The sequence below is a fragment of the Solenopsis invicta genome, chromosome 16 (assembly GCF_016802725.1).
Source record: "Solenopsis invicta isolate M01_SB chromosome 16, UNIL_Sinv_3.0, whole genome shotgun sequence".
Classification (NCBI taxonomy): Eukaryota; Metazoa; Arthropoda; class Insecta; order Hymenoptera; family Formicidae; genus Solenopsis; species Solenopsis invicta.
Window position 1 is genome coordinate 1,534,909 of NC_052679.1, and position 14,580 is coordinate 1,549,488.

General features: G+C 32.0%; 1 protein-coding gene across 1 annotated transcript in view; it reads left to right on the plus strand.

Moving 5' to 3' along the window:
- Positions 1-14,580, plus strand: part of LOC105196116 (sushi, von Willebrand factor type A, EGF and pentraxin domain-containing protein 1) — a 39,187-nt gene that overhangs the window by 11,711 nt on the left and 12,896 nt on the right. The window contains exons 2-3 of the mRNA XM_039458439.1: positions 10,234-10,351; positions 13,573-13,631. Coding sequence (XP_039314373.1) covers positions 10,234-10,351; positions 13,573-13,631 — 177 coding nt within the window. The remainder of the gene's footprint in view (positions 1-10,233; positions 10,352-13,572; positions 13,632-14,580) is intronic.

A 14,580-nucleotide genomic window follows, 5' to 3' on the forward strand; every position in this document is an offset into this window, starting at 1 on the left:
AAATAATTTTAATAGAATAGATATTTTCTATGTGTAGCTATTTACTGCAATTATTTTTGATTGTACAGTCAGAAGAGCGAGAAAACACATGTAAAATATTCTTTTAAAGTATAAAATGAGAATATTGAAATATTAATATTTTTTAATAAAATAAAATTTTCATTTGAATGAGTTAAAGCAGATAACCGAAATATATCAATAAACCGAAACATATCGAGCAATAAATAATCATATAATTTAAAATTGAATTGTGTGTAATAAAACTAAAGCAAGCTATAATAAACTGCCAGCTGTCAAATTAAAATTTTTAATATATTTAACAAATGTTTTATCAAATGCAAATATTATTTTATTGATATATATTTCTGTTTTAATACGTTTTGCAAGAATTTTCATTATGTGTTTTCTCGTTTCTAACATTATCAATCTAAATATCTAGTTGGGAGATTCAAAATGTACCTAATAAGGGTACCTAATTCGATTTGACAATGCAGAATTAGTTTTCCTGTTTTTCTCTCGTTGCCATCCCACTCAATCGCACTTTCTACATTTTACAGTGCATGTATTTTCGCGTAAATACGATACATTGTCTCATTTTGGATGCAGAAAGTGTAACAAAGTGCAGCGTTACAAAGATAGGTTCGTTACCCCGTTACTCACTGAACACTAAGCGGCAAATTGCTCATTTGCTGGAGAAGGCTGAATTGCCTTCGGGTATTGTGCCGCGGTACTTGACTTTATGCTGGAAAAAGAAAAGGCTCAGGCCCCGCTGCCTACTCGCCGATCGTGGTAAAATATTGGGTGTTCGTTAGGTAATCTACTTGACGCGGGAGAGATCGTAATGTGCGGCTTTTAAAGCCTTCTTCCGCTATTGTGTGTATCAGCGCACACACCCGGTGGATCGACCTCTCGCTCTTGCGATAGATCACGGGCACGCCTACTTTCTAACTTCTCCGACAATCAGTTCCACTGATATCGCATGCAAACGTTACAGATTTGCAGTGCACAGGTCGATCGTTATACTCACGTTCTTACTTAACGTGCGGGAGAGCTACGTGCTGCACGCAGGTATTACAAAAGCTCATCCTGCAAATCGATGGCGCAATCTTTCATATCCCCAACTGAATCTGGTATATGAAAATCGCATTTTTTTAATTTTACTAACAAGCATTAATTCATTAAATTCTAGGAGACCTCTGCACGCGTCTTTTTGTCTTAAATTTTTATAACGCGGATTCTAACAAAAATGTTTAAACTGCAATTGAAATTTAATAAAAAAAAGAGATATTCTTTCTGGAAATCTAATCGGCGATAGATTGAGATGTCTAGTAAAGAAGATATAAAGATTGAAAATGGAGGCGAAAAGAAAGCAAGTGACTCCAACCTTCTTATTAACAACTAATTAATAAATTTAATTAATAAATGATTTTGTCTATCTTTCTCAGCAGAATAAATCAATATTATCACTCAAATAAAAGTTATACTGGTTTATTCTACTAACAAATGTAGGTGAAATTATTTATTAGTTGGTTATCTCTTAGTAAAAAGGCAAGGATTCCTTACTTCTTTTTTATCTCTATTAGTAAGTGATACCTGCCTTTTTATTGAGAGATAATTAACTAATAAATCTAAACATCAAATAATACGTCAGATAGAATGATTATCAAATAATAATAAGTTTATAAATTTTTATTTAGGATTTAAAATAGAAAGGAGCATCTTCTGGAACTTAATGAATTAAAAAATTTTAATGATTTGTCGTGCCTACAAAAATGATATCACAAACAAATTTATAATTATTATAAGAAACTCAGTTATTCCGCAAGTAACTCAGTTTATCAGCAGAATTGTAGATTATTAATTTATATTAAATTTTGCTGTAGAATGAAAAATAGAGTAGGTGTTTTGTTGGTTTGTTTCAATCTTAGAGATATCGATTTTAATGAAAAATTACCACCCAACGCTTTTTTGGTCATACGTAAAGATGTTTCTATAATGGTCGAATGATTAAAAGAATAATTATGCCCGTGACGTACCACAAAACGTCTCGAAGTTACGTATCACGATTTGGAATTCAAATTCCTTAGTGTATTCACAGGTAAAGATAACACGTACGAATGAGGGACACATAACGGAGTCTGGGTAACACGGTGTCGATGTTAAGAATAAAACGACCGATAGACGACGACATATGTCTCGAATCATTAACGACTAAGGTGGTGTATGCAAAACGGATCGGATAGAACATGAGAATAACGTTTACTTTGAAAAAGATAAATTCAAATTTAAATCATAATAAATTATTAAACGGCAAAGCTATTACTTTGATTGTTTGATGTGTAGTTTGATACAATACATGTACAGAATTTTTAGACACGCATTATTTAACAAGTTCAAAACCAATTTTTTTAAGTAGAATTTTAATGAAAGTTATCACTCTTTCAAATTTAACAACTTACAAATTTAAATAAAACAAGATATTCACTTAGAAATAATCGCATTAATGTGAAAGATAGGGTTTTATTATTTATAATTTAAGGATGTATTATATTTTCAAAATAATGAAAGAATAATGAAAAAATTATGGTTATTAATTATTGTATATTGCATTTCAAAGTAACACAAAAATTTGTCAGCCAAAAGATTTGGTTTCCTGGATTAAAATTATTTCAATAAATAGAAACATTTTATAATGGAAACATAATTAAAAAATAATGACAAAAATCTGTAAATATTTTATATAAGTAGTTTATGTATTTTATTAAGATACAATTTATATAAAATTTTATTATAGATATTATGTATTTATTATGTGATGTAAGTAAATGAATAAATTTATTTGTTTATGTACAAAACAATCTTGAACACTTAAAAAATTGATATAAACGACTGTGATTTTTGTCATTGTATTTTAAATAAATTTAATTTTTAATAATAATATAAAGTAAATAAACTATACAAATGTTCGGTCAAATGTTATAAATCAACACATAATGTTATTCAAACATCTTCCATATGCACAATTTATTTAAAGTATATCTATTAACACATTTTCAATTTTAATTTTCTTTGAGAAACTTTACGGGTGATACTATCTTAAATCTAAAGTTCCTCGATTATTTATAATACAATATTAATTATAAAATATCTATCAGCTTCCTACTTCACGTTCCGGAACTTATGCTTAGATTTTGAATTTCGATATATTCTTGTTTTCGATATACCGTTGTAGTGACAGAGCCAATATGTTGATGGTTAATGATAATACACGTGGAACTGTACCGTGACACACACGCGTTCCGACAGCGGTTAATCCCGATCAACTCTGAAGCTACTCCGTGGGTACGAGTACCGTTATTTCGGCTTCGAGGTTTTGTAACCGAGTGACCCAGACCCGTAGAAGCCGTACCGAAGACTCACTCACGTTGCCAGCGCATCGTTATTACGCAGAAGCCGTCGACCGGTTTTTCACGCGACTTTTCTTACTAATACCATCGATCGTTGAGGATTCTCCGCAAAACTGGTTCTTAATTACCGCTACCGATGCTCCAACAGTACTCGCGACTCGATTTAACGCTAAACGTAATTAGATCTCTTTAAATTTACCACATTCCAATTGCATAATTACTTGTTTTGCAATTGACACCCTTTAAAATGTTCTCGTAAAAGTTTCTGTGCATGTAAATTTATTTCTATAAATCGTATTATTTGTTATGTTTTATTTAAATCAAATAATACATTAATTAAATATAATAATTTGTTTATTGTGTAATAATTTCTTAAATATATTACATTAATTAAATATAAAAATGTATTTAAGATAAACTATTTTGTTATTGACATTGGCATATCGTGATATTATTAGATGTATCGATTCTGTTTTTTTTTTAAGGAAAGTATTTGTCGACAAACAGTATCTTAACAATATAAAATGTTAAGTTAGATTTAAATTAAAGAATTTAACTTTAAAAATTTAATTTTCTAGGGAATTTATTGTTTCTTAAAAATCCAATTAAAATGTCACTTTCGAAACTAGCACTTAAAGTAAAAGTTACTTCAGGTTCAATGTCAATGCAAGTTGATAATGCATTAATTCGTATTAGGAATTGTATGAGAAAGAACGATTCATTGAGCAGCAGTTTCAATACATTAATTGAAATCTGCTAATGGAATTCATGGAAATACTGTGAAATGTTAGAAAAAGATATACAAAAGATGATTGCTTCACTCAAGTTGAAATATAGTATATAATCAGCTGTAGTTTACACAGGCGCTAATCGTATGTGAAAAAACAACTTTGCGTGCGTGTACTTGAACGCGGTCGATCGCGATAAAATGGGGAAAGTAATTAAAATCCGAGAAAAAAACCCGCGGAGAAAAGGAAGAGATCCTATTGTCGGGATTGTCCGAAGTGAAACAAACGCCGAGTCACCCAAGTGAAAATAATTCATCATCTGAGAATCAGAGAGAAAAAACTTCGTGGGACAATCGGCAAGTAGCGATTCAATCGCAAGTAGAAATTCGAATGCAATTTAACAAACTAGCAGATACGATCAAAAATCAATTTTTATTCCCTTCTTTTATTCTTCTCTGTTCGAGTGTATTTTTTAATAAAAACAACTTCAACAAAGTTGTCTGAATGTTCATAAAGACAAGAAAAAAAGAGTCGTCGATACACTCAGAAAAATATAGATTCGACTGTTAAGAAAAAGCTGTTGCTCAATTTACTTTTCTTCTTCACGTAAGTAATTATCTTGAACAAAGAATATTTTTTTGATAATTGTCTTAAAATATACTTATCCCAAATTTTAGAAAAATTTATTACTATATATTAAAAAAAATTTATACTCTTTCGAAGAATATTATAAAATTGTATTGAGAAAAAGTCAGAATATTAAACAAATTAAATTTTTGTTTTGACTTAATGTTTTTAATTGAGGTAATACATATATTACGAAGAAACAGAATATATTTCGAATACATATTATGCTTATGATAATTTGCGCAATTCATGAAATATTTTAAATGAGTAACTTGTTTCAAGATAAGCAAATGATAAGTACATATTAAGATAGTTGTTAAGAAACTTGTTTTGCAAAGATAACTGTTACTTACACAGAAAACTAAAAATTGTGTAATCGCTTTTCTTAGGGGGGAAATGACGATTTTCTACGTGTTTTGCACGATATTTGACATTTGAATATATTTGCTATTTATCAGCTTGAGAATTGTCGCACACGTCGCGGCTGCTTAAAAATTTGTATTTGTCTTCGACAAGCGGAATTTTGCCGCTAATTAAGCCGTTCGCACGCAGACACACAAGCATGCAGAATTATGTTCCGCTTCGTGAGAAATGCGATTCTCTTTCGAGAGCGTGTCTCGGATCGGAATATAATAACCGGAGGCTTTCACTCCAAAGATGTCAGCCTCGCGCGCGGAGTTAAAATTAACGAAACGCCTCCGGGAGACTCCGCGTCGCGAAGAAAGATTCTCTCTTCCTTTTCTTTTAATTTTTAACATCAGGTTGCCGATCACGCGGTCCGCGAGAGTGTAGTGTGTGAAAATATCACCTTGCAATCTTATTATCATAACTCAAATTTCTGTACCCGAGAAACGCAGAAAGTTTAACATTACAGGTTTTAAATAAATTATAGAGTAAAGTATATATCAAACTATGCACGCAAAGAACAGTTTTGCTAAAGTGTCTAAAGATTTAACTGAATACAGATTTGTAAATAATTTTGTTAGACTGTAAAATAAATGTAGGATGTTCAAGCAAGAATAACAAATTTTTTTGCAGCATCGCTCATCATGCTTGAACATCCATCATAATCATTTTAATTTGCTAATAAAATTATTTTCAGACCTGTATCGAACTAAATTTTTAAATGTTTCAGCAGAATCGTTTTATTGCGCCATACCAGAGCGCTCGAACTTTGAACAGTTTGATTCGTCAACCCTTTAAACCCTTCTCATTTAAAAACTATTGTATTCTTGACATTTTAATACTAAGTTTTTCTTCTTGAAGTGATCTTAGGAAAATGTCGTCACGTGAACGAGTGTCACGCAAAGTCTGGAACACCCTGCATATTATATATAATACTATTATTTCATATAAACTACTTATGTTTTGTTTATATAAATCATGTTTATATAAACCATATTTCGAAAAAGAAAATTTACATCATTTTATTCAATTAGAATTAAAATACATTCCTCAATTTAGAATTAAATGTACATTTACTTTATTCATTTAATTTATTTCGTAAACCAATTTATTTGTAAATTCTTTTTGTAAAAGTTAAATTTTTTTACATTTGGATCATTTTTCTTCTCGGGTGTTATGGAAAAAAATATTTTTATGACTCCTACCTTTTAAAAAATATAATTACGTTTTAATACTGTTTATTAACCGCTTGTTATAATTATTAATTAAATTATAATTATAATTATTAATTTTCAAGATAATTATTGCGAATGAACTATGACGATGATTCATCGTTTGGCACCGTTTAATACTTGAAAGAATTTATCACAATTAATTTATAATCAGGATATCATTACATTACGGCAGAATCATTGCCAATCTATCGAAAAAAATTCAAGGTAATCCGCTGCGATCGGCCTTGAAAGTACAATAGGAAATTATTCCGCGAGTTGCGCGACCTCGCTCGTGTAATCGACGAGATCGTATCGCCTCTTCGAGAATTGCTTATGACGTCTAAATGATAGGCAAAAATGATGCATTTCAACTGATATAATAAGATGACCCAGAAACATATTTTAGAGACCAATTCATAATCTAAATTAAAAGATAATTTAGCTAATGATTCTAATAGTACATTAAAGTATAGTTTTCTCGTTATTTTACAATTATTTTATTAATAAGCTAAATTAATTCAAATAAAAAATTTTACGATTAGAACTATTATGTGTCTAATATATTTTACGTATTATTGGGAAAAAAATATATCTTCATTATCCAATAATAAATTTTTTGAGTTGAAAAAAAAAATATTGGATAAAAGATATATTTTCAAACCAAGAATTAAAAATCTTTAATAACATTATTATAAAATCAAATAATAATATCATGTATTTAAATACTATTATAAAAATATGACAAATATTGTTGAAATTTAAGATTATTAAATTCTTTAAACAAAATTAAATTATATATATGTACAGGATTATTTTATTAAATAACAATATAATTTTCTGATTATATATGAAACAATGTAATGAGCATGGTGCAGAGAGTTGTGCGTCAGCTCTCCATGCTAGAGACCCGAGTTTAAATCTTGACTGATCGGAATTATTTAATTTTTATTCAATCGCTATCTCTTAGAAAGTAATGCAAATCACCGAGAGTATCTTGCCATGAGAACTTCTCTAAATTAGGCTGTTCGGAATGTTTCAACTGTGGGGTCCGTATATTTATATAAATTGTAAAAAGCGTACACCACAGAAATACGCTGAAGAGTCATTACGCTTTGACAAGAGCTAAGGAATGGAGACAGATATGAAACAAAGATTGTTAAACGGAATATATTAGTTTTAATTTGATATTATCACTTTTTAAATGTAGTTTTATAGTCTGATATATTCTTTAAATTTATTGTTCTGCCGATTTAAGAACGTCTTTCACACGGTTTTTTCACACTCTACAAAGATTGTCTACTAAAATATTTAGTGGCGTAAGATTTCGACATCACACGGGACACAATAGGTACGCCAGTGAAACGAAGTAAAACGCGGTGCATTATGACAAGTAATTTCGAAAAGCGGAACGACACGAGCGTGAAATCTAAAAACATGGTATGAAAGAGCATGGTTTCGTGATCTCACTGCAAAGGGTTAAAGAAAATCGAATGTACGTGAGAATGCAACGAGTGCAGATCGACATAAAATGATGTGTAAAATCGAGAAAACGAGAAATGCCAACGAAAAAGCGTCATCGAGGTGGATTTTCACATGGAAATATGGGGCGGTGAATTTCACGTTGCACGATTCGGGGCATAAATCGCGCGAGTCTTTGGCGCGTTTCCATCGCGACCCAATAGACTTTCCCCACGGAGAAAAGTTCGCCTTATGCGAGCGCATCAGAGCGCGGGTCTCTCTCAATCGGGAATGCATTATATCTCGCCTAGTTAAGCATGATGTACACGGTGTCCTGAAAGTTGCGCGCTTTCTCCTTGGACCACATGTACTATATCAACTATATGTACAGTGTGACTGCATTTTTAAAAAGGAAAAAAAATACATATCAAGGCAAAACATACGATCGTAGCAATATGACAAATAATTAACATCGCGCAAAACTGACGTGCGAATTTACATCTAACGCGAATTGTCGTGGAAATCATAGAGTTATTGAATAGTCGTAGATAATGGAATTTGCGTGGGATCCTGTTCAAGGCTCCTACCAACGTCCATCCGATCCATTTGCGAAATAACGCCCAGATGAAACGGCATAGACAGAGTTGACCGATTTCCCAAAATTTTGTTTTTATCATGGAGGAGTTTTTGGAAGAACAAGAAGAAAAATTTTTAGAGGAAACAATATTAGATCTATAGCATCTTTTAGGAATTGTATTGATTTATAATATATTAATTGTATTATATTTATTATAAATAGTTATAATTTGCAAAGTTGAAAATTAATATAAAGTTAAGGGCTTATAAAATTAATTTAGTCACGTTTAAAGTTGCATAATCGAAAAACTCACAATCAGCTAAAAGTGACGTTAAGATTAAATAAATTCAAGTTAAAATAAAAGTTAATTTTGAAAAACATTATTTATATTAAATTAAAATGTAATTCTTAAAAATTATATTACTCTAATTATAAATACTCTAAGTATACTTAAAATTAATATTTAAAATCTAAAACATTGCTATATGAATAATCGAATAAACTTAACATTTTTTTTTTGTAAATTAAGTTTATATTAGATAACGAAGAAATTGTTTCTATAGAAATGTATTTTTTTACAATTTTTTCTTTTGCATAAGTAAATTTTATCTTAAGAAAAAATTTAATAAGTTAAAGTTTATGTGTTTAAAAAATATTTAGTTAAAGTTAAAAATAAACTCATTTAAAGTTAATTGAAATTGAGTAAAATATTATTAATTTTTTAACTTTATCACTTAACTTTTAACTTTTTAACCAGTTGTTATCCGACTTTGGTAATCTGACATTGGTCATAGCTTTTTGTTGCTTTTCATCGATGCATGGACTGCATAAACAGTTAAAGGAAAGAAATACAATTGTAAGAGGAAGTTTTGAGAAAATTAAAAAAGTTGTTAAGAGCGCGCTTCAGAATCGTTATATTATATATTGAATTGATTATAGAAATGCTCGTAATAAATGTGGACTGAATCCTTTTTTTCCCAAGTCAGCGATTTAAACGACATAGCAAATCTGCGGCGATGCCATATGCATTTCTTTAGAAACTTCCCTAGAGATCGCCGTAACGGGTTCTTGTGATTATTTAAATTGCCATCGTGAGTGCGACTCCCATCTGCCTCTTTGTGCATGACCAGATCGATGATCTTAACTACATTGGATCGACTCGATCCGCGCGTCACGCCCTGAAAATTTGACCCGAACGTCACGAATGGACGAACGCGAAAAAGCAGATTGCGATTGATATAAATCACGGCGGAAGCAAATCTGCAAGCATCATCGCAGCATCGATGCATCCGTCCTAATTTTTGATACAGTTATCAAAAACTGATCGATTTCCAGTTGATCTTTAAGAGTGGCAAAAATATGAATGAGGAAAATATATTTTTCTCTGATAAAACTACATAACATTTTTCAAAATCTAAGTTATGTCTGTTTAATGTGTATTATATAATCTCATTTCAATATTTAATGGTGCGAAAATGTATTCTCAAAGCTAGAAAGTTTTTCCTTTCTATGAAGAAAAAAGTGACATTGTTAGAAAAACATATTAATATTTACTGAATTGCTCATTAACTGAAATGCAATTTTACGAAATTATCCCTGGATGAAACTTTTAAATACGATTGCTGTCCGCAATGAGAATCGGATGCGCGCGTCTGCAAGGCTGGGAATTCTCATAAATGATTTCGCGCAAATTACAAACATAATGGATGGTTGCGCGCATCTGCTGTTCGATATTTTTATCGGCAAGAATGCCGTTGGCCGCTCGTGCGGCAATTCGCCTTCAAATAGCTAAGCGTTTGTAATTTTACTGATTACAGAACTAAAGTGCGGTCATCCGGCCGTGCCGATGAACGCCAAGGTGTCATTGTCTGATGAATCCTTGAGGCCCGGCACCGTGGCAAAATACACTTGCGATGCGGGCTACGAACTCTTTGGGTAAGTGTAATTTTATGTGCAATGATGTATTAGAATAATCATCCTAAAGTAAGAAAAAGATCATCGAAATGTAAGATTAGAAAGCCTATGTCACAGCGATTCTGAGTGCCGAATAATAATTGTTAATTTTTACAATCTCCAACTTACTCAAACTACGCGTCGCATATTTGTTACTAAAAACCGACATAGGCTTTCTAATCTTATATTATAATTTCGTCATTCCGATATGACTTAATATTATTGTTAAAAATCATTGATTTGTAACCTTGAAAATTGATTGTAACCTTTCCTTAAAAAATAATGAAAATTCTTATTTAATAAGACAGAGTTGGATAATTTAATATTTTTAATTAAATTAAGCTAAAGTTAATAGCTTATAAAATTAATTAAGTTACGTTACATGAACAAAAAACTAATTCAATTAAAAGTTACGTTAAAATTAAATTAAATTAAAATTAAGTTAATTTTGAAAAATATTGTTTATATTAAATTGTAAATTCGTAATTTTTAAGTTAGGTTACTCAAAACAATTATAATATGGATCACCGACAAATTTTTATCTTAAAAAAAAAGTTAATAAATTAAAGTATATGTAATTAAAAAATTACTGGTTAAAGTTAAAAATTAAATCTTTAAAAATTAATTAAGTTAAACTAAAAATTATTAATTTTTTAATTTATTATTCAACTTTTTTTAAATACTAATACTGAACTCTGTAATAAGATAATAATTATCTTTTGGAAAAGTAAAAACTTTAATAATAATAAATCGCTTATAAAACTTCAATAAATTAAGATATTTTATATAATTTCGTTAATCTTATTATTAGTTGTATTTCATAATATTCTGTTAATTATTAGTGTTTGTAATTTTAAATAGTCTTATAGAAATTCTATCAGGAAAAATCAGATTTTAATCTTGAAAGAAAAAATTGTGCAATTAGAACAATAGCTATAATACAATGTAGATTACTTTTACTACTGTGATATCAGTTCTATTGCTTCTCGTCGCGAGTTATTTATGATAATGATTTCACATGGCTACGCCCATCGTGCGACCTCCGCGGATAAAATTATTACTTTCCCGGAAAGAATCTCGATCAATAGGCGTGCCATTCTCCATGCTGCAAATAAATTAGAAAGAGAGCTAACAAAGATACGTATACCGAGAGAGAAACAGAGAGAGGAAGGAGGGCAAAAGGAATGAGCATTGAAGAAAAATAAATGAGATAAAGAAAAATGATAGAAGAATAAATGATAAAAAATTATATCTTTTGTAATTCGTGAGTATAGAATTTTGTTATAATTGATTAAATTTCAATTCTTAAGCCTTGATCTTTGGATCTCTTTGGAAAAGACTCAGAAGTCTATTTGGAATGCACCTTAACTATGAAATTTCAAGCAATATATCTTGTATTCTGCGGTAGTACCGTTACAAACTGTACATGCTAATTAGCACTTCATTTCTTCGGTATAATGCCGTGGCAGATCGAGTATTTCTTCGATCCAGCACCGCCATGCACTATCGACAGATTTCATTGCCATTATTGATTTTCAATTCTTCACACGTCGTTAAATTTTCTTAGTAATTTCAACTAACTGTGCTGATTTATAAATCATTCGTATTGCTCAAAAAATTACGAAACATAACAAACATGTCATCACCACATAAACAATCATAATTAAAATTAATTGGATATATCAATCTTGATATCACAGATGACTAATTAAATACAAAGAATGTAGTAAAATTACAATGAATTAAAATTAATTCAACGAATTAGAGATTTCAATACTGAGAGATTCAAAATTGTTATGTGCCCATACAACACAGAACGTTGAAAGAATATTGCTAAAATATTGTAATGTTGAATGTTGAATGCAAATGTTTTTTCAACGTTGAACCTACATTTTGCGATGTTGCTACAACATTTGCAATCTTGCAATTCAATGTTACTAACAATGAGATACAAATTCAACATTAGTGTGCTGTATGTGGTATAAGGATTTGTGTTTTATTTTTTTATTTCATTTTTTTTCTTTTTGAAGATCACATAAAATTGTAGCGACGTTCGTTTCTCTCTGTGAAAAAGATTTAAAAAAGTCTGCAGTGACTAGCACGACGGGCAAGAACAAAGAACTCAAGGTGCCAATAACTGTACACCTTTGTCATGCAAGGCTTACACAAAACGCAGTTTGGCGAGCGTGAAAATTAGCTTTCAATTGCGAAACAAATGCGGGGGGAAATTAATTTCCTGCCGCGATACCGGCGCGGCATCCATGGGGGCACGCGACCGGAAATTGACGATTGTGTTACGCGCGATCGGGCGTTTTTTTCTCGGTGTTCCGGGCGGACGCGAAATGCCTGTCGCTGCTCGTCGAGGATGGTGATTATCGGTAATGCGATAAGCCGCCGCTGACTTTCTCCGTTTTCAGACGTTGGCGCGCGGAACGGCATTTAAGAAAGATCGAAAGAAAAATAAGAATGCGGGACGCGGAGAGAATCCCGTTGCCGCATTCCTCGGTCTCGAGACAATGGTTTACAGTGCGATAAGAAAGATTCCGGTGAATACATTCCTTTCTCCGCGCACGATGCCGTTACGTATTTGATTTACCTCAAATTTAGTTATCGGGGTTAGTCTCAATCAAGGGAACGCGCAATTTTAATCGTATCGCACGCGATGGCGCGTGACGCGTTAATGCGTGCGTCGTAAATAATCACGTCCAAGTAATTACACGCATGAGCGTGTAATCGTAGCACCGCCGGAATTTTTTTTAGGCTCGCAGCAGCACACAAAGAGAGCGTGCAAAAATTCATTAGAAATTCAAAGCTCTTACATAATTCTTGTAATCGATAAAAGAGTTCTCGTTTTTTTTATCAAGTTTCCCTCCTTTTCTCCTCGAAGCCGGAACGATCGAGTATCGCTAACGCCTTGTAACGTTACTACTTCTTGCACCTCCTTCTCGCATGTACATACAGTTATGCGCAGATTATATGCAGAAAGCAATAAGTAATGTTTTTCGCTCCAACGGCTCGGCAAGAGTTTTCCACAACGTAACACACATAACCGGACGGATCGCACCTGTTATCAGTTGTGTAACGTAGGAAGAGAGAGTGATATTCATGCGTGGCTCGATTCTTTCTCGTTTCCGATATAATACGACGAGTATACATTCGATATTCTCTCAATGACCAGCTCGATAACCGTTACTTTTTTACAGAACTGGCAGTTTGGTGTGCAGCCCACGAGGAAAATGGCAGGGTGATCTACCGTTCTGCGGTGAGTATTCATTCTTTCACGATCTCCTCCTTGATACCGAGTAGCGATGTACACAGAAAAAAAATAGGATCAAGCGAATAATTATTGGCTCATATACAGGGTGTCCCACAACTCGTAATTTTAATAGCGTATTCCTTATTTAAAAATAAGACGAACATCCTAATACGAAAATGTCGAGGCTATAATACTTTTTAAATGACATGTATTTACAGTGAGCGAATCAGGTAGTCTAAAAAATCGCGCGTTCAATGACGGTACAATGACAGTGAGTGCTCTTGCACTTTTGTAAACTTGTTATTACGTTGAAGTAATTACGATGATATTGAAATGATTGATTAAATCATATTTAAATATAAATTGGTACATGTCATAATCACATAAAGATATTACAGGATATTAAAAATAATTATAGTAACTTGTCAAAATTCACGGGATGCCAACTTCAGAAAAGAGATACATGCATGTCATACAAGCTACTTTCTAAGGAAACGTTTTAATCATAAGTCTCGTCGCATAATTGAATGAATAATATCAGATTGGCAATCGATTTTTGTAAACTACTAAGTTATTGCGGTAAAATACGACTTCATTCCGGCTTCCATTACTTTCCCAATGTAAAAAGCGCGACCGCAAGAAAATACAATTGTCATTGTTCAGCGATGGCGGAACGATCTGCGTCATTTCCGCGGAATAACGGCAGCGAAAATTGTTTCTGGAGACAGAATGCGCATCGGAAAAAGAAAAATACGCGCGTATCGGCACACAATGCGGAATGACAGTAACTGACATCGGACGACAGCCGACCATCGGCCATAATTACTGTTATTGTCGGACGCGTGCTGGTGTTAACGAGCACGCTGCTATTTTGTCACCTTCGTTTAACGACCGTGACTAAATTGCATTTAATAAGCGCTAAACAAATGCCGTTTCGTGATGCTGTCACCATTGT